This window comes from Spea bombifrons, chromosome 3 (assembly GCF_027358695.1).
Source record: "Spea bombifrons isolate aSpeBom1 chromosome 3, aSpeBom1.2.pri, whole genome shotgun sequence".
NCBI lineage: Eukaryota > Metazoa > Chordata > Amphibia > Anura > Pelobatidae > Spea > Spea bombifrons.
The window spans coordinates 57503195-57524758 of record NC_071089.1 but is presented as its reverse complement, the minus strand read 5'-3'; the positions used below and the strand labels follow the sequence as shown (position 1 = coordinate 57524758).

Below are 21564 nucleotides of genomic sequence, written 5' to 3'. Positions count from 1 at the left end.
GCCTGTCTACCTCTTGTACAGTGTTGTGGAATCTGATTCAGCTATATAAAACAATAATAAAACAAATAATAATAACGAAACCATGCATTCTCCTGAAGCTTTTAACTTATACATACATCCCATCAATACAGGCAGGCCATGATAAGCCTTCAGTCTTTACTTGGCTGCTGTGGGCTGGGTACACAGGGCCACCCACAGCAAAAGTGTAGGGTGCAGCCACACATCTAATTTATTGGCCACTGGCCTTAAAGCAACAGAGATAATATTAATCCCCAGTCCGGACTATAAACTCAAGCTATCCTAGTGCTGCACATGCATGATCACTGTACTGTTCTTGCTCATGCTCGAATTTGATGATTCCACTATGTTAAAAAATAAAATTGGACTTTTACCTTATTACACTTACCCAGCCTTTGCCACGCTGATTGTTTGCTGCTCCATCGCCTCATGGATACTGGTCCTGTCATGCTCCTTGATGCTGTTAAACTCATCAATGCAGCACAGGCCTCCATCTGCCAGCACCAGGGCACCGGCTTCTAAATTCCACTCTCCTGAGTCTTTCACTGCTGTCACAGTCAGGCCTAGAAGACATTTTCCAGTCATCTGCTTTGAGTAGCAGCATAATGGTCTGCAAATCAATGACCACATGGAACTTTGAACAAATGGTCACCATTTTCCAGAGAATGATTTTCCAAAGTGTAAAAATACACTAACAATAATTGGCGATAGCTATAAATGTTAATTCCCTATAACATTTCACCACAGTGCACTCATATTTGTGTTTGCTTCAGATTTTTCACATACGTGAAAGTCCAGAGGAGCACGTTTTGCTGTATACTTGTTCCTCTAAAAACATTAGGCTGAGTATGTTTCATAATGGACTGCAAGCACTGGACACACATACCCCTTGTCTTGCGCTCAACAAAAAAATTTGAGATTACTCATGTTACTTTAATAATATAGTTGATTCTTCCATTATATAAACAAGACTCCTTATTTAGCCGCAAAAATATCAATATTCTTCTCTAATTTTACTAGTACTAGTCCTAGTACCTTTATCATTTATGTTGCCAGAAATCAAACATTAACCCACCAGTCATTATCAAAAAAAGAGGACCCAAAAGTCAAAGCTTCTTCCCGACATCTTAAAGTCCATGAATAGTAATTTTGGCTGCTAGGTCGGCTGCTAGGTCGGTAATATTTTCAGTTAATGGAAGATGGGGTGTCTTTCTGATCTAGGACAAATACTTTTCTAGCGATACCCAACCGTATATATTTTAATAAATGTACAAAAAGGAAATCTTTTGCGTAACCTAAATGAGCAAATAAGGAATGTAATTACGTCTGGAAAAAAACAAACTAAAAACCAATATTGTTGAAAATTCTTCAAATGCAATGGAGAACCTTTTCACCCTACAGATGTTATTATGATCCAAAGACTACGTAAAGAAAAAATAGTTTTGTTAAAAAAAGTAGCAGTTCTTTACAATCAACAGTTAACAGCCAATAATATGCTAAAAAACCTCGTACCACTGACAGCTATAAATCTAAGGGGAATAGGGGCACAGGTGCATACTTAGTAATTGGGAGAATGGTGATAAACGAGTATAGGAGTTAAATTCAGCTTAACAGCTGATCTCAATTGTCCATGAATGAACAAAGAGGACTACAGCTACAGAATCCAGATGTGTGCAATTTGAACGTAAAAGGGCATATTATTGGATAGAAAGGAAATTGCCACGTCCAATATACGTATGCATGGTATACAGAAACGTAATTGCCTTGACAGTACACTGCGTACTGCCCTAATACACTATTGATGACTTTGGACTTCGTTACGGTGTCAAAAGGTGACACGTCCTCCCGGGCTGTAATTGTGCTGACAGCCAGAAGGTGGAGCAGCTGACAAATATTTCCAGCTCTTACAGTCATGAAGAGTCTGTCTTTTTTCTTTGGTGTAGCTTTTAGCATTAGGGGAGGGCCTGGGAGTAACCAATCCAGACACACACTGTTATAGCAACAGAGCAGAATGTGCTGTAGTGAAGTGAGACAGGAAAGCAAGGGAGGTGGACAACAACAATAATAATACAAAAAAAAACTAATACACGAGACAGAGTGGAGTAACCCCTTTAGAAATGAATCAATGGATTAAATAAAAGAGCCTTGCTGGAGGAAAGTTTCTCAGGACTGCTGTGAGGGGCTGCAGGAAGCAGTGACAAGGGCTCTGCACAGATAAACACTGCTGTCTTGTCTGCTCTCAAACATCATCCCCATTGTTTGTGCTTTCCAAAATATGGCAAAGGTCCAGGTGAACAATGTAGTGGTGCTGGATAACCCTTCTCCTTTCTACAACCCTTTCCAGTTTGAAATCACCTTTGAGTGCATAGAGGACCTATCTGAAGGTGAGTTGGAATGTGTGTTTTCCGACGGGCAAGCTGCAGCCAGGTTCACGTGGGGTTAAGTTCCAATTCCCACAGGCCTGCTGCTTGCTTTGGGAGGATAAGGAAAGGGAGCAGCTGAGCAGGCGGGGACTGGCAGTGGAAATGCAGGCATGTCAATAAGAAAAGCACAAACTTATCTAGGACAAGGTGTATGGGAATGCGAGGAAAGTAAGTTTGGGCTGCTCTGGTGGCAGTGACAGCAGCAGCCATGTTTTAGATGTGTGTTAGAGGAGGAGGAAGGTTAATGACTAAGAGAGACAGCTGCACAGGCAATGCTACAGACATGGAGCTAGAGTGCTGACCCCTGCACTTGTGATCTCCCCATGGGCTGTCAATAAAAACTAAATAGAAAAGACTTTGAGAACCTCTAGCATGGAAGAATCACTGCAGTAAAAACAGTTTGGCACGTGGTTTGAAACCAGCTGACGCCAATATTAATATATATATAGAAAAACTCTATTTTTAAAATAGAAAAAAAATACACATGCTATGCTGCTAAACTTCGATATACAATGACATATGAGTATGCGTTATATTTTTTTTATATGACCAGCCAACTTTATTATTTTATGAGCTACTTTATTTTACATTTTAAATGAAACTCTATTGTTGGTGGATGCAGCGAATGGTTGGAGATTATTCACATACCTTCGCCCAAGTGCATTTGTGAATAATAACTATTATTATTTAAATGTTTTTAAAAAAAGTATCCTTTTGAAAAAAATATTTTCTATGTGTTTTAATGTTACTACTACAGGCTAAGACTGAACTAAAGTAAAAATAACAATTATGTATTTTTTGTCTCTCAAGTAATCCCTCCATCATATTTATTTTGTCTCTCAAGTAATCCCTCCATAATAAAGTTCCCCTCATTATTACTTGTGCAAGTCACATCATGCGTGCATAAAAAAAACCCTACAAAAGTAAATACCCAGAGTAAGTGACAGAGTAATGAGTATATCAAACTCTGTGTAAACCACATCATCACACCCTACCCTAAAAAATGAAAGCAGCTAAATCTACTAAAATGCACAAGACTTTAATAAAATGAAAATAACTGAATATGTTTAAGCATGTAATAATAGCAAGGAATGTCACCTATTGGTCCTGTGGATTGAAGATCACTTATGGGCCGACACCTCACAGATGCTTACAAGACCCCAAGGTTAAACCATGTTGTCCTCTAGTAGACCAATGTACAAACAGTCTGTGTGGCCCCAGGCCCACAGGTGAGACTCCCACAATTATAATAGTATTCAACTAGTTTTTATTGTTGATCATTAGATGATATGAATCAATGCAATCATTCAATGGTTACGTTTGCATTGCATCTTTACATTAATAAGACATGAAACAGAAGTCTATCTCTAAGGATACATGCTTCCATGCCCCCCCCCCCCAAAAAAAGGCAAATTATTTTTTTCTTCATTTTCCTAACCCCCTTTGTGATAGGATTTTTTTTTTGCCATTTTTTGCACGTCTTTGTTCAACCATCACTTTTTCATGTTTAGTGTAACCACAGAAATTATATATTTTTTTTTCAAGGACATAATCTCCATTTACCACTTTTTGTACAGCCTGTCATTTATTAATGTGTCAAAAAAAACAGCAATTCTTTTTTTTTTTTTATTGCAATACCCCAACGTGGATATTTTTGTATAAGGGAGCAAAATGCTCCTTACGTACTTCTGAGCTTCAGATTGGGGCAATAAAGTTGTTTTTTTGGTTTTTTTAATTGCGTCCTGGAGCTCAGGGGGGATCTGAGACCCTATGAGAACCTTTTCACATGTAATACAGTTTTTAGCTGTGTCAGGACCGACACGGACTTCAGAGAATGCCCAGACTTCTTCATTATTCTGGTGTTACTAGTGTTGCTACACCAGATCAGTCAGCAGGAAGCTAGCGATGGGGAAATATTCCTGCTGGTGCAAAAACCATAGGATGTACTATTACTCCTCTGTCATCTAGGGCCTGTTTTGTAGGACATCATAGTACATTTTAAGGTTGTGCAGTGGTTAAAAAATGACTCATATTCCCATGTTGGCACTGGCCAACATCCTGGAGTATACAAAGTGCATCAATGCACTTCTTTCAAAATGAAATTAATAAAAATAGGACACTCTGTGGTCCGGCAATTCTTGCCATCTTGAAATAGACTCCCACACACAACGTTCACTGAGCCAGTGAAGTAGCTGACCAGCAGTAGGTGAAAGGACGATGAACGGAGATGTGTTCGCTGGGTAAAGGGGCATCTGCATATGAGAATTCTACAGAATCCCCTATGCATTTTCAAAAGGGAGACTATGGGAATTTATGCATTAAAGCACATAGCATGGCAGAAGAGTCACTTTAAGCAGGACAACTCCATATATATATCTCACACACAATTAAATGGTAGGCTTGTTCCCAAGGGATGCTCCGAAACCAACAATTCAGCATGCACTTGGCCGAAACTTACCCCCCCCGTAATCTTTTTTTAAAAATAAAATATATATATATATTTTTTTTTCCACACTGCTTTGTTGTTGACCCCTTCCTTGTGTATTGCCTCCAGCCAGCACTATGTGTATTTATGCCCCCAGCCTGCCCCTCACTTTGGTATTGATTTATGAAATGGCCCCAGCAAGCTGCCCCCCGTGTGTATTTATGCTGCCAGCATAGATAAAATGCTGCTCTGCAGGATGGAGTCTGCACATCCCTGCAGGGGCTGGACAAGAGATGTTGGTTGCACACACTGGGCAACGCACAGGTAAGCAGCAGGGCCCCTGCGGATGTCGTTGTTGCGGGATTTTGCCCCACATTACTTTCGGACTTTTTTTTTTATTTCCACATTTTGCAGATAATGTCATTTTTGGCTGATATGTTTCGGCCACTGATATTTCAGTGCATCCCTACTCAAAATGTCCTATTACAAACATGTTATCTTTTAGGTTAACCTTCTCAGGTTCTCCCCTGATTCTGAGAAAATCTACTAAGGTGACTTGCATGGTATATCGTAAAAACAGCAATAAACAAAGTAACCACAATCAAAAGCAATCGCCATTTCTTTTCTCATGCAGACTTGGAATGGAAAATAATTTACGTGGGCTCAGCAGAAAGTGAAGAATATGACCAAGTGCTAGACTCTGTGTTGGTGGGACCTGTACCTGCTGGCCGTCACATGTTTGTATTTCAGGTGAGGGGTTTGTTAGTAGGCAGAAAATATTTACTTGGAATTGAAACCAAAACTCTACCAACTCTAACGTTAGTGAATAAACTCTCAACTGGATTAAATACACGGTGCAAGAATAGAGGACTGCGGATGTTCTAAATTGCATTGGATTGCTGTTACTGCTATGTCTCCTCTCCTTCTCAGGCTGAGGCACCCAATCCAGGACTTATTCCAGATGCAGATGCAGTTGGCGTCACAGTAGTGTTAATCACATGCACGTACAGGGGTCAGGAATTTATTAGAGTGGGCTATTATGTCAATAATGAATACACCGAAACAGAACTGCGGGAAAACCCACCTGTGAAACCTGATTTTTCTAAGGTAAGGTAAGATAGGCAATATATGTGCTCCACTTTCATTTAAATCGTATTTAGTCAACAGCTTGCATTCGATGGGATGACCTACTAGTCCCAGGCTAGGGCTAAAACTTGGCCTAGGCTTGGTGTCTACAGCTGCCTCAGAAATCAGTTTAAGCCTGAAAAATAGTATGCTAAATCTCATCACAAATGATTTACAGTTATAAGGGAATCCAGTGTATAGCAAGGGTTAACCATCAAGAACATATTTTGGTAGCAGTTATAAAACCAGAGAGCAGGTAAGGCTCGTATTTGTAAATAAAGTGCCAAGTGTTGCAGCAGTACATCATGCATAATCAACAGATTCTATTATTGGGAGTGCTGTGAACAGCAGTGGGGAGGCAGTGACTAACAGCTAGGTTGACAATAGACTAAAAGCAGAGGCGTATCAAAAGGATACGTAATGATTATTGTGTAGTTATGACTTATAGCCCAAAATGTGAAATAAATCCTTTTAGGAAGGCAGATTAATGGAACAAACGTGAAACACATAGGTACAGTCTCTAGAGAATTATATAAGATGTACCTTAAAATACTGCACCAAAAAAGAAATGATATATATGTATATATATCTATATATATATATATAATCATGTTTATACATACACAAGGAGGAGTCACACAAATTTGGTGTATTTATCTAGTTAATATTATACAGCTTCAATTTTGTTAATTTTTCTTATTATGTATTTAATTGTAGAAGATATTTAAAAGTGCAGTACAAATGAGTTATAAAGAATATCATTCTGATTTATGATGCCTTTGCCAAGGCATTACACCAAGCAATCATACCTGTTCCAGCTTTGCTTTAAAAGCTTTCCCGCCTGCTACTCTAAAAACTCTATACAGTCAACAGAAACTATACAGTCAACAGAAGCTCAGGAAACTATTTTGGTAGATTATGGGTTTGTGAGGTTTAAGAAGACAGCATGCTTGATTCATTAAAATGCTAAAGCATCAGGCAGTGATTTTTATGCTTGTTATACATTGTAAATGCAATGTCCAACCAATGATATATATGTTGTACACTACTTTACAATGTCACGTTATGTTGTAGACTTCATATGAATTGCAAATTTACCGAATTTTGGCATATTCAGCGATTGGTACAAAACCATGAAAACAAGGCCAGACCCCCCACGAAGCAGACAAAAACAAAGCAACAAGCTCAGAATTTCCATCCAAAATTTGCTGGCCCTTTCACTCACACTCTCATCCTAATTCTCTCGCTATCTTAATGTTTCCCTACCTTCTCTGCTCATCACTTTCGCTTCTGCTGTCACATCTCGTTCTTCATCTTCTCTCTTTTACCTTTATCCGTACCTCCGTGGACAAAACCTGCCGTGAACTTCAGCCAAAATGGCAGGACTTCCAGTGTCATCCCCTCCCTCATCTTCCAATCAGGGAGAGGACGTCACCGAAAGCGCCAATAGTTTGCCTTAAGGTGAACTTCCGCCCAAATCACAATGCTTTCAGTGACGTCCTCTCCCTGGATTGGAGGATCGTGGGAGTGGAAGTCACTAGAAGCGTCACCATTTTGGCAGAATTTCACACTAGGTTATGTCCAATCCTCCAATCGAGGGAGAGGAGATCACTGGAAGCACCACCATTTATGTCCACAGAGATGCAGACGACGGCAGAGAAGCATTTGGAGAGTGTGAGAGAGTGAATATGGGGACCAGGCAACGACTTTTGTTCCCGAATCAAAAATGCCTCCGCCCCCGATTTTAGTCAGAACCAAATGGACAGGGAATGTAATTTGTTGCCTGAAAACAAATGGGCCAAAAATGAACCAAACAATTCAGTTCAGTTTGACTCATTTGCACATTTCTATTATTTTGCTCTGTGCTAGCAGATATGTTGATCTGCTTATTTAAAGTTGACACAGAACATTAGAATACTCATACAGCTATCTCATTGTGTTGGTTTGTACTTTGGGGTCTATTCACTAAAGGGAGAATTATGGGAGTTTTAGCATGTTCACGTCACTATACATTAAGAAGGCCGTTACCAGTGGAGTTAAAGCCACAAATCTCCTGCCAATTATCTATTCGATGAATAAACCACCTTGTGTGCATCTATGATTCTCGCTCACACAAGGTTTCTCTCTTTTGTATCCAGTCACTAAAGGCAGAGTTGGCCTAAATTTCATATAACTTTTGGATTTGTATGGCTGATTCCGGAATTAGTTAAACCTATTGTTTACATTTTAGAAAGTAAGAAAGCTCCCTGTTTCAGTCGGTGTTGTGTAGGCTTATCTTAAATGTAATGTTGTGTGTCAGAGTTCTGAACAACAGTGTACTGCAATGTGAACTTTCCTTGTTGTAATCACAACATATAGTCTTTTGATCAAGTAATACCTGGGAATGGTGATTGAATGACATCAGTAACCATGCTTTCTGGAGATTTTTGATGCAACTCATTACGTTTTAGATTCATTGTCTTGTAAATAAACACTGCTTAATGACAAATGCAAGGATTTTCATAGGGGAGCTGAACACCTAAGTTTGCAGTAACTAATAAATTCAGCCATTTGACAATTGTATTGTTTGTCCTTTTATCACACCTTTACAGCTTCAGAGGAATATACTGGCATCGAATCCTAGGGTAACCAGGTTCCACATAAACTGGGAAGACAATGCAGAGAAACTAGAGGAAATGGATAACAGCAACCAGAATCTACAGTCCATGCTTTGTACAGAAACCATGCCGTCAACCACTAAAGGCTGGTCCACCTCAGAGAACTCCCTGAACATAATGCTTGAATCCCACATGGATTGTATGTGACCTACTCTACCTTAACTCTACTGCCAACCTGTCTACGCAACCAGGGTCAACAGGCACTGGTTTTCTTGATCAGCACACTGTAGCAGGAAAAAAAAATATCATAGAAAGGGGAAAACATCATAAAAAAAACCCAAAACTTCATCCTAGAGAAACAAATTCTCACATGTAAAGAAGAAAAAAAACTTTTTTTTTTTTAACTAGGCTCGATAAAAAAAAACATTTGCTATTTCTCATCCACAACAAAATGTAAACAAACAAGCAAAATACTTGCTTTATTTAGATATTTTAGAGCCATAGCTGTCCAGGCATACAAAAGAAATCTACACTGGAATGATGTAGTGATATCACCTAACAATACAAGCCACAGTAAAGTTTTGCTTTTATATAAATGTTTGATCACTTATCTGCATGTTAAGAAGTGTCGGTTTCATCCATTCTTGGACATGGTAGGATTTATTCAAAAAGAGGGCAGATCAGTAACCAAAATGTATTGTGATTTTTTCCAACACACTCTTCCAATGTGATTCCATCCAAAGTAGAGACCTCTGAGCCCAATTAAAAGTATCATCTTTGACTACAGACTCCATTTCCAACACATTGGATACTAACTCATCCTTTAAGCTTAAATAGAACATCATTTGAAAAATCTGTTCTGAACGATCTGTACTTTAAAATAATAAGACCTTTGTAAGCTCCACGCAAAAGTAGTTCATAATGATGTCCAGAAGGGTTATCGAAGATGTGTGTAAACTTTGGAGCTGTCACGTGGAATTAACCTGCAGTCGCAATGTAAGATTTCCTTGAAACATGAATGCCGACAGTGCATGGTGAGCCCTTTTTTACCTTATCAAAAAAAAACTCCAAACCACCACTGTAAAGTCTCCAGTGACCCTGTGTTAAGGTTCATGTGAATAAGAGGTGGGCAAGCTGGTCTGGCACAGCAGAAGCCCAACTGGGAGAGTCCATGCGAGCAAAGGAGTAGGCCAGGCTTAGCTTTGGCTTGAGTCTGGCTCATTTAGCTTTAGTTTGAAGTTCTCAGGGATGAAAGTGCCAACTTACTTACTAGTAGGATTACTTTCTGTACAGTTTTGTCCTGTTGTGTTTCAAAATAGAATTTTTCAGTACTTGATTGCCTTTTGCACTTCAGAAGGTCATTTTAAGGTCAGGAATTTATTTTAGTTTCAAGTTTAGAAGTTTACTGGGAACAACTATTTTTGTTCCCATTAATGCCACTGTACTTGTAGATAGTCCATTAGTGTGACTAGGTATCCCACAAATCACCAGCTAATAAATTAACATACAATGGAATTTGTAAGCAAAATAACATGTTTAACAATGGAGACTATAACGAGAAGACAAACCTAACCATGCTTTTCAAAATGCAGACAGTGATTACGTAACAATAACTTTCTCATGTCTGGGCAACACTGCTATATATTTTGATGGGTTTTTGTTTGGTTCCTTCTGAATCAATAAAAGGGGTTATTTTGGAAAGGTTAAACTGGATGGGTTCTTTCTACAACACTACAATCTATGCAAGACAAAGTCACCAACAATAGTCACCAATACTAAAAAGTAAATAAAAGACTGGGCCGAGACACCCTTCTGACCACAGGTTTTTTTCCCTTTTTACAAGATTTGTTCAACCATAGTTCCTCTTTATCATATTTAATGTACACACCTTTTGTTTTTCAATTTTTAAACTGCGTGTTTACTAGTTTTCTTTGGGATCTCTTTTGCAACCTGGCAGTATCACAGGTGAGGACATCGCTGGAATTCGCATAATTATTTTTTATTAGTATGAAGTCATTTTTATGATTTTTTTTTTAAAATAACATCTGATGCTCTCCTTTGTGTTTCCTGTGGTACTGAGGTACTGGTACTCCATTACACAGAGCTAGCAATGCTGGCTCCTGCTCACAGGGGAGACACTAGGCCATTATTAGATTTGTGTATCATTACTATGTACCATGGTTGTTTGGATCACTCCTCTTGCGAGGTAGCTTTACGTCATTAAAGGCATTAATAGTATAATAATAAAAAAAACACTTTGTACTTACAAATCTCCACCCAATAAACCGTACAGGTCTTAAGCTAGAATCAGAACACATTGTAATTAATGTTAACTGTCAGACCATTTCCTCTCAACTTTTGCTCTCACGAAATACTATGGGAACCGAAATTGAGACGCACATGGTGACAACGTACAAAGCCATAAAACCAGTTCTTATTGAAATAAACACTACTTACCTCATGGCTGAATGACAGTACCATTAATATGCAATTTTTGTGGCTCTTTAGTGGACAAGCCAGTCTCCAACCATACAGGAGCTGGCTGTATGCAATAATATAATTAAGGCTTGCTTAATCGTTTACTTAGGACACAAAAAAGGTAGTAAAAAATTTTAAGGAGCCAAATTATTTGGCGTTTCTGCACATACCTGCACTAGTGGATCCAATGCCTGCAGTCAACACAGATCTTGGCGTAATTTTTACAGCGTACTTCAGAAATTGTGATTTTCCTGTACCTGGGTCTCCAACCAGAAGAAGGTGAGATTCTCCTATGGAAAAAGAAACCAATAACACATGTATAATTATCTACTCCAAACAACTTTTACAGACTACTTGTATGCAATAACAATTCTAGTGAGAAAGGGGGGTTATATACAGATGTGATGATCAAAGATGATCCCCATAGCAGCAGCGTTCCTAAGACACACAACTCTTTCAAATTGGATACCAGAGATTAAGACCACCACCAACCAATAAGCACTTCTCTACTCACATCCACTTTAATCGACAGATACAATGTATCAGATGCCTTACAGTCACAATTAAAAATGAGAAGCCCAGCAAAAAGTAAAACCAGCAACATCCAACAAGTTGGATTTAGATTTCGGGTGCACATAGATAAAAGCATCACATGATCTGTCCTGTGAATAGCTTGAAAATTTTTTGTATATTTTCAGTGCCCTGCATTGTAACAGCACCACAGAATTTGATGGTGCTATACAAATAAATGTTTGGTAATCAATAACGTAGTCTTAAGGTCCTGTTTCTACTGCGCAACAAGATGGACTTCTTTGGCTCTTCAACTTTCTAGTATAAGTTACCATGCTCCTACCACATGTCACTTTTCCATTGTCGAACTCTAAACTCTGCGAGTAAAGCAGCCTTTTTTCACCCAATAAAGATTAAAAATGTAAATAAAATACAATACAAATGAAAAGTAGGATATCAATTTCAATGTTTATGTGCCGGACCCTGCGGTATCTTTAAACAGGCTTATACTATGCTTGAATTCCTAATTCTGAATGATGATAATCCATTTGTAAAGTACAAAATACCATAAAATGTCCGGCTATAAAATAAGCACTACGATATTTTGTGAATTATGAATAACAGGACAAACCACATTTATTCTGTCAGAATGTTTAGCACACACATACCTCTTACTCTGGTTCCAGCTGGGTCAATCCTCTGCACTCCCCCTGCTAGTACCATTCCCACTGCCAGTTTCACCACAAACATGCCAAACACCTGTGGACACAGGCTGGCCAGGATCTCATTTCTTCCTGTTGGAAACAAAATGAGATTTATAAAAAAAAAAAAAAAGACCCATACTTAAAAACTAAACACACCATTAAATCAGGGCTCGACAAATCCCAGGCGCCAGGTCGCCATGGCGACAGAGAATTTTGTCCTGGCGCCTAGATGTTTGTCAGCCTCTTACACCCACAAAAAAATGTGGATGTAAGAGGCTGAGTCATCACACGGGGGCGCTGCTGCTGCTGTCTGCCCAGAAGTCTGGGCAGACCAGCATAGCCACTCCGAGCCCGAGATCACTCCCACAGAGTGATTCTGTAGGCTGAAAACACGGTTGCAGGAAAACCAGCAATCGTGCTTTCAGCTGCCACAGGCAGCTTCAGGGAAGGGGGTTGTGTGTTGACTGCATGACACAACACCCCCCTGCTGCCTGATCGCTCCATGAGAGCGACAGTACAATGTTAACCCCGTTCAATTCCACAATTGTGTATGACAATGGCATTGCAGGGGTTAACATTTGTCCCCACAAGCTTGTGGGCACTAAATATCAGTCAATGCTGTGCTCCAATGGAACATCAGCATTGAAAGGGTTAAAAATAATAATAATAAAAAAAAAATAATTAAAAAAACAGCACTGACCTGAAAGTCCAGAATGCTTCCAGGTCAAATGCTGTGAGTTTAGTAAGTGGGCTGATGATGATCAGATCACTCCTGACCAACTGTTAGTTTAAAAAAAAATCCTGGCTCCTAACTTTTTTAGCTGGCGCCTAGATTCACAGATTCATAGATTTAGAATATACAGACATAATCAACACTGATCAACCTTTGACACTAGAAATGAATGTTTTAATCCTAACAATGTTATAATAATAATAATAATAAAAAAGGTGATGTTCACCAAGGACAGATATCCTGTCTTAAAGTGCTTCCCTGCTTAAGCATCTCATACTCTTTTTGTATAGCATTTCACCCTTCGGCGGATCTCTTCGGGTTCACCCAAAGTGTTAAGGTGAGTTCGGATGTGGACCTCCTTGCTCTCTTGTGCCTAGAGCAGGGGTAGGCAACCTTCGGCATGCCAGGTGTTGTGGACTACATCTCCCATAATGCTCTTACAGTCATAATGCTGGCAAAGTGCCGAAGGTTGCCTACCCCTGGCCTAGAGGGATAACAACTGTACCTCTCTGACTAGGCCAATGAAGGCTGAAACGTACGTTTCCTCTGTAATTACGCAAGGGAGCTAAAATGCCAGATACTCCCAAGCGGGGACTCACCATGGGATCGGCTATGTCTGTTGTTAGTGAGCATCCCATACTCTTTTTGTACGCCAGTTTGTTTATTTAAACTATTTTTGCAGATCGGGACTTTTTATGACATACCTGCTAAAGGGTTGTGCTTAAATTTCTCCCAAAACTCATCAAATTCTTTGCGCACATCTTCGTTTATGACTACACCACAAGGTTGCTCATTATTAACTGTGATATAATTGGCCTTCAGCACAATCTCCAGGTCACAGCGAGTATCCAAGTAAAGGGGTTTCCATCTCTGCATCACCACACCATACACTGTGACATCATCTCCTTCAGAAACAAAGAGTAATTTTATGTTAAAAAACGTAAAAGATTATACTATATCATATATGTATATAACAATAACATTTTATAAAAAAAAAAGGCCCGTATAAGAATTTTTCTTTACTACATGCTTGGAAATATGTCAAGCCAAAGCTAAATTTCAAAAGAAAAAAAGTAATCAATTCGCAGAAGCATTTTCCCTACACAAATGAACAAATATTAAAGTTTAAAATATTTTAACTAAATGCAGCACTACAAACATCATTCCTAGTACTGAATGCCAAACCTTTTTTCAGAGATAATTTAATGTAACATTTTGCTCCATTTATAATGTTTTTGTGCGTGTGATGTCTTACCAGACTTACAGCTGTCGACCAGGTCATCTTCTAAAACCACAATCATAGATCGGGGAATACTTCCAACTGACAGTCTCTGGACCTAAAGAACACGCAATTTTAGTTTTTCCACACAATTTTTCAACAAGCATATACCACGAACCAACAAGACATACCAATGTTTACTAATATAACCAATTAAAAGTACATTCTACCCATAAAATAAAAAAAAAACAATGAATAATCAGTACTTTTGCTGCTCTTTAACCTCGTCTGTAAGCGAATAACAAAGCTATTCAAACTGCTATGACATAAAAAATGGCCACCTTTTTGTAATTTACTTTCAAAATATAAATGAACATAACATATTTTGCTAAAAAAACATGAAACAGAAATCATACATGACTTATATTTTTTTACAAGAGCATCTAAGCCAACAAACCTTTTTATATTAAATTGAAATATACTTCATGCAATTTCTATTACGTGATAAAACCTTTTCTCTTCACACTAGACAGATTTCAGTGTTCTAGGCAAACATCACAAGCTCAGAATACACTTGGTAACATCTGTCTCGAATGTATAAAAAGGTGTTATTCATAAGCAAATCTAAAGATGACAACTCTAGCCGCAGTTCACATGTATCAATCTCTACAAGCAAAACAGGTGAGAAAACAGAAGACAGAAATCCACTGCTCATCCCGGTAGCAGAAATCCTGTAAAACATTTCTTGCTTTACAAAAAAGAAAATGTAAAATGTCTATTTAAAATGATATGGTGTGCTAACATGAAATGGCTTGAATAGTAAAGCAATAAGTAATGTGTGGTGTACAAATTACCGTATTTGCGCGATTATAAGACGACGCAAATCTGAATATTAATTTAGGGAAAAAAGAAAAAGCCTGAATATAAGACGACCCTATAGGAAAAAAGTTTTACCAGTAAATGTTAATTCATGTAAACTCTTTTTTTTTTTTAATAAAAGCTATGATTGAGAAAAATATTTTGGTTTTATTTCCTTCTATTTTCCAACCTGCCCCCCCAGTTATGCACATCTGCCCCAGAAATGCCTTATACCCCCCTATATGCCACTGTGCCCCATGATATGCCTTTTAACCCTCTAAATGCCACTATGCCCCATGATATGCCCTTTAACCCTATATGCCACTGTGCCCCATGATATGCCTTTTGACCCCCTATGTGCCACTCTGCCTCCAGAAATGCCTTATACCCCTATATGCCACTCTGGCATTAAGGGGGTTAAAAGGCATAGTATGGGGCAGAGTGGCATATAGGGAGGTTTAAGGCATTTCAGGAGGCAGAGTGGCGTATAGAGAGTTAAAAAGGCATTTCTGGAGGCAGAGTGGCATTAAGGGAGTTAAAAGGCATTTCATAGAACACTCTGCCTCCAGAAATGCCTTATGCCCCCCATTTAACATTCCCTCCCCCTCCCTCCTCCAAACTTACCGGTGCTTCTGACTCCCCTGTCATGTAGCCGGGGCAGCATGTAGAGCTCTACGCGATTCGCGTAGACAACTTACGCTGCAGCCGGAAGGAGGCGTGGCTAGCAGCGGGAGTTGTTTGCGTGCATCGCGCAGACCTTCCCCGACTGTCAGAGAGAATTCCCCGCACCGGTGCGGGGAACTCTGATCTCTGACAGCCGGGGAAGGTCTGCGGGGATCTGGATCTTAGTCGTCTCATAGTCAGACCTATTTGAGGTCTGATTATAAGACGAGGGGTATTTTTCAGAGCATTTGCTCTGAAAAAAACCTCGTCTTATAATCGAGCAAATACGGTAAGTAAGGATGCTGTGCTCACGCTGGGTTTTGACATCCAGCTCTTGTGAGTGGAGCCTTAAGAATGAGACATAGACTACAGCAAAATGTTTCAATTTACACGCAGAAGCACTGCTGTTTTTGAGATGCACATCACCCACTTGATGCAAGTTTGCTGTTCTACTTAAAAAAAGCCATTAAAGTGACAGCATAGTCAGCAAAATCACACAGAGCTAGCGAAACAGCAGCGTTCCTACAGCATACATGTGATTGGCTACTGCTGCGTTGCAATAATCCAGACGGGATATGAATTAGTAGTGTCTTGTGTAAGGAAAGAATGAATTTCAGAGATCACAGGCAAAGGGATCAGGATTTGGTGACCAAGTGGTAAAAAAGAAAAAACAAAGTCAATTGTGCGACAATAAGGCAGCAATCCTGAATTGTTCGGTTGGGAGGAAATATTGATGTAAGGGCAAGGGATTAGGAGAGAAAAGTCAGGATGTGTTATCTACTTTTAGCAGAGGTAGCTATGAGTTCAATGAAGCAATTCTAACATACATAGCCTATGGTTTACATGTACTGGAAGTCCTAGCAAAATTGATTCCAATATGAATTCAACATGAACATGGGGCTGGATCCCTCCCTTCATCAGACCCACTAATATGTCACACAAATAACATTTCGTAGATCTTAAATGTTATTCTTTCCTTTGAACGTTTAATCACATGAAAACTACATAGAAACTTCCAAGAAGGCTTTGCAGTTTCTATGGCAACAACCTATCAATGCATGCTCGTATGTAACCCAATTAAGTGTTCCGGGCAAATTACGAATGAAGCATTCACTTGGTATGATTAAACAATTCTTTCTGGGAAATATTTAAGCATTCAACAGTACTAGGAATCACATTTCTAATGATGCATTTATCTACAAAAGTGTTACATTTTGCAGACTAAGTGGAACAGCCCTTTCAAGATAGATCACATAAGGATACAGATATAGACGTAAACAGTTCAATCACCTGTTCTTGGATCTTAATCTCCTGATAGTCCCTGCAGCTGGCCGGAGAGGATATATCAGACAGACACGTGAATTTTGTAGCGTTGCACCCGTCTTCATTGGTGCAGACAGTGGGAGGAGAAAACAGGTAATTCTGCTCAAAGTCAGCTTTGACGGTCATCACATTTTTACATTTGTTGCACATGAAGTCCTGCTCATACTCGAGCACCTTTGCCAAACTGGTACGAATCACGGTGCCCGTGACTGAGAGGAAGTGCCCGACATCTCTGGTCCTAGGGATGTGCTCCCTTGTAAGTTCAGGGCAAACTGGCAGACCTAGGGCATAAAGATGGCCGCAGTAGTGATTAAAACAAGAACAGACATTTTTATTTTCTGTGTATAAAGTGAGAATGTCAATTTATATATATTATTGTTTATAGGGCAAACGGGTAGCAAATAAATGTGAAGATATTAAAGTGAGTTTTGGAAAAGGTAAAGGTAATAAATGTACCGTATTTGCTCGATTATAAGATAAGGTATTTTTGAGAGCAAATGCTCTGAAAAAGACCCCTCGTCTTATAATCGGGGACGTCTTATAATCAGACCTCAAATAGGTCTGGCTATGAGACTAAGATCCAGATCCCCCGCAGCGCTGAAGGGGACTTAGAGCCTCCTGTCTTAAGCTATTATTTGCTTTTGAAGTTGTGAAGAACGGAAAGGAGTTCCAGAGATATGTGCAGCAAGGAGAAGAGCAGTAGCTGTTAAAACAGATAGATGACTGCTAAGATATGGCATGACAAGTACAAAGGAGGATTTTGAATATGATCCACTGTTTCATAGGAAGACAAGGCACTGATTTTAGTGTGAGGGTGAACGGAGTTCTGCAGGAGGGGAAGGGTATTCCGATGGTTGAGTTGAGAACCCATTGTAGAGGGGAAATACAGGAAAAAAAGATCAATGAGCAAGCAGGTACAATGGTCTACAAGGGTAATGATTAGTGCTTGTATAAGGTGCTGGGATGGGATGTGGGAAAATAAGCTTGGTGTCTGACAAAAGTGTTAATAGTTGATGAGATACTGCTTTAAGGCATGCTGTAAACGTATGTTACGTTTCTGATGTCATGATGATGACAGGGTGTGGACAGATATATTTGTATCTCATCTGCATAGAGGTGGTGCTTGAATACAAAGGAGGTTTTTTGTGCCTTTTTTTTTTTTATAAAGAGAGAAGAGATAGGGATCCAGGACAAAGCCCTGGGGTATTCCTACTGAGATGGAAATTCAGATAACGTTAACTGTGGCAAATAAGATTCAAATTTGTCTGTGTGATGGCTGTACTAGATGCAGCTAGTATCCCTGTCCAGCAATAATAATTGCTTAATGTCATCGTGATAATCTCAAAACCAGCACAACGGATCTGACAGCTGTCTGCACAAGTTACATATGATTTCAGACTTTGCAGCCCAACCTGAAAAAAAGCAAGGCAGGAAGACAGAGGGGCATTGGGAGGAACAAACAGATATATAGAATTTCCAGCCAAAACTTCTATGTACCAGAACATAAGACCAATGGTCACTGTATGGCCACTGATTTCACTACCTGTCACTACCTGAACTGCCTCAGAAGACCAAAAACCAGGAATATTTGGGGGTAAAACTGTTGACCACTGGTTAAGCAAAACGTGTCTATATAAGACACACACTTGAGATAAAGTGGCATACCTGTTATCCTAGCATGCAGATTCTGCTTCATGGTGAGATTTCCTTGTTGTGACGATGACTGTAGGAAGCTCATGGCTGCTCGCCGCAGCGCACTGTCAAACACTGGGAGAACCTCATTGGGAAAAGCATTGAAATAGTCTCCAATCTCCATGTTGGCTTCAAAAAGAGTCATTGCATTCACAACCACAGAAAAGTGTGCGTCCTCGTCATGTTCTGCGAGGATCTGCTCAATCTCTTTCTTGTGGTGCTCCAAGACGTACGACTCAAACACCTGACCCACCAGTGTTACTTGTTCTGAATTTAGATACATGTTTCACTTCGCTAGAACTAAGATTCGGAAGAGAAGGAAACAGTTAAAACGATCTCAGTTTCTGCACATGCTTTAGAAATAATGGTAAAACAAAGTACTCAGCACAATAAATAAATAATAGCTTTGTGGTTGTTACCCACTAGTTCTAATATATAAAATGAAATACTGCTATTAAGCAAACATACAAAGTATTAATATAATGAATAACACATATGCGCATGCGCACTTCTTAAAAGAGATATAATGATTTACTTCACAATCCAACACTCAGCACAACCGAAGATTAATGAATTTGATTTAGAAACACAACTGTGAATGGGGGGGGGCATATAAATCCAGGTGCTAATATAATGGTTTATATACAAATATAGTCTGAAAATCAACTTCAACTTCCAAATATTTTGTTTTACTGCATACTTATCTAGCCACATTAGCAATTCTGAACACAAATCTAACGTAGGTCATCGCAAACTTCTTCAGTGATCACCATCGTGATATCTCCACATTTAATTTTCTTTTATAAAATGTGGTCTATTTTTTCTTGTAGTTGCGTGTCACGCTGGGATCAAGGCAATATTGCCGTCTCATTTATAAAAAAGGATAGGCAGTTTTGATATCCTTGTTGCTATAGACAACTCTCATCACTCATCAATCAATTACAGCATTATAGTTATGAATAACCTTCATGCACCAGAAAAGCAACTTTTCTCCAAACGGATGTGGTCTTCAAATGGTTAAATAGGTTACGACTGGGGTGCAAAACTTTAGCAAGATTAAGAATAATATTTTATTTGTATAACTAAGGGATTTGGGCAAAGAATGATGTATTCTATTACAACAGTTTCATTAATTGCATTTATTTGTAAACAATATTTTCTGATGTTTATATAAAGGTTGCAACGTTAAGGGCTGTAGAACACTCATTCCCGGCAATCTTACGGGAAAAAAGGGACACCACGGGGGACACAGATATTTGGTTCCCAAAGAGGAACTGTTGCTTCTAAACAGCGACAACTTGAAGGTATGGACGGAGTAACATTAGTAGAATCTACACGTATATGGGTATGCTTGCCCCCTATGCAAAAATGCAGTTATGCAAAAAAAAAAAGTTTTTTTGTTTTCTACCAGAATAACCAGTCATTCCATGTTTTAAGTGTTATATTTTAAAGGGAAATGATGCTTTCCCTAAGCATGAATGTCCGTTAAGCCATGTGCATTATAAGCGTGTCTGTGACACTTTTAATAGCAAACTAACTTAAACGAGCTGTAATGCAATATATCTCAATTTAAGGGGAGGGGTTGCAAGATTTCATGCATTCTGCAATGGGCTCCTCGTGTGCTGTGGGTGACGCAAAAAATACCAATTCTCATACTACTGATTCCAATTCCAGCACTTACCCATTCCTGAGTGAAGTGCCACTGTTCCCTGATATCCACATACACTCGCACTGCCAGCAGCCGCAACGCAGGCGGGCAAGTGCACTGCGCATGCGCTATCCGTTATGCGTTCCAAGCCTCTTCGCAGGCTAACCATACACACAGCTAACCGCCATCTTTGAGACTGGCATCGAGAGAGATTTCCTAATGTTCTGTAGCACACAATATCTTCTGAAGGGCGCGACACAAAGCTGGCTGCCTTTTCAAGAAAATAATTATCGTTGCATTAGACATTTCGTCTACTGGTTTATTTCTGAATATATTCCGTGCGCTGCTGCCTGGGTCCAAAATGGCTGCGAATATGTCAGCGTGTTCCTAAATGAACAATCATATTTACACCAGCACGTGAGAGTCTTTTCCCCGCCCATGACTAGTTGCGGCACTCAACGTGATTGGCGGGTACAATTTGGAGCCAATGAGAATGCAAGTAATGCGCGGTCTGTGGGGGAGATACACTTGTTCATCACATTGTCTTTGTAAACATACGTTAGCGCTATGTGTGACAGGGCCGTTTTGGCTCATGGGAAGGTAACATTTATAAATAAATGCAGTGTTGTCAGAAGTAATTGTTCACTTGTGTTGTTTTTTTAACATACACATTCAACAGCCATTAGGAATTGTCTTATATTTTATGTTGTGGTTCTTCACAAAAGTCAGTGGTTCATATGTCACAGGTGTCCTTCGGTATCAGTGGGATTGATTATGCCATAAAGCATGTGAAATAAATGAAACAAAGGGAAAAGATTTGTCAGCAAAGTTCTGCATTTCTTTATAAACTGAATATAATGTATTTATAAATAATGGGCATGTAAGTCAGAGGGTTAAAAGACATTTCTGGAGGCAGAGTGGCATAAAGAGGGTTAAAACGTATATCTCTAGAGGCAGAGTGGCATTAAGGGGGTTGAAAGGCATATTATACAGCACTCTGCCTACAGAAATGCCTTATGCCCCCCCATTTAACACTCCCCCCCAAAAAACTTACTGGTGCTTCTTACTCCATGGTGTGAAGTCGGGGCAGCAGGTCGAAGTCTACGTCCATCGCGAGACCTTCCCTGGCTGTCAGAGAGTTCTCCGCA

General features: G+C 39.4%; 2 protein-coding genes across 2 annotated transcripts in view; one reads left to right on the top strand and one right to left on the bottom strand.

Annotated features, from left to right (window-relative positions):
- MCM9 (minichromosome maintenance 9 homologous recombination repair factor) overlaps positions 1–20517 on the bottom strand; it is a 28125-nt gene extending 7608 nt beyond the window's left edge. Inside the window, exons 1-8 of the mRNA XM_053458929.1 lie at positions 20450–20517; positions 18742–19068; positions 17044–17357; positions 14269–14350; positions 13718–13918; positions 12245–12370; positions 11237–11356; positions 407–581 (exon numbers count right to left, since the gene is read on the bottom strand). Coding sequence (XP_053314904.1) covers positions 407–581; positions 11237–11356; positions 12245–12370; positions 13718–13918; positions 14269–14350; positions 17044–17357; positions 18742–19051 — 1328 coding nt within the window. The 5' untranslated portion in view covers positions 19052–19068; positions 20450–20517. The remainder of the gene's footprint in view (positions 1–406; positions 582–11236; positions 11357–12244; positions 12371–13717; positions 13919–14268; positions 14351–17043; positions 17358–18741; positions 19069–20449) is intronic.
- On the top strand, positions 1982–9369 carry ASF1A (anti-silencing function 1A histone chaperone). The gene is made up of 4 exons (XM_053458936.1): positions 1982–2402; positions 5501–5616; positions 5797–5973; positions 8583–9369. The coding sequence occupies exons 1-4, from the start codon at positions 2294–2296 to the stop codon at positions 8793–8795; spliced, it is 615 nt and encodes a 204-aa protein (XP_053314911.1). The 5' UTR covers positions 1982–2293; the 3' UTR covers positions 8796–9369.
- Positions 20518–21564: the final 1047 nt, after the last annotated feature.

Coding starts and splice junctions, on each gene's coding strand:
- ASF1A (XM_053458936.1), top strand. CDS start 2,294: ATGGCAAAGGTCCAGGTGAACAATGTAGTGGTGCTGGATAACCCTTCT. Junction 2,403..5,500: donor CATAGAGGACCTATCTGAAG/GTGAGTTGGAAT, acceptor TTTCTCATGCAG/ACTTGGAATGGAAAATAATT. Junction 5,974..8,582: donor TGAAACCTGATTTTTCTAAG/GTAAGGTAAGAT, acceptor ACACCTTTACAG/CTTCAGAGGAATATACTGGC.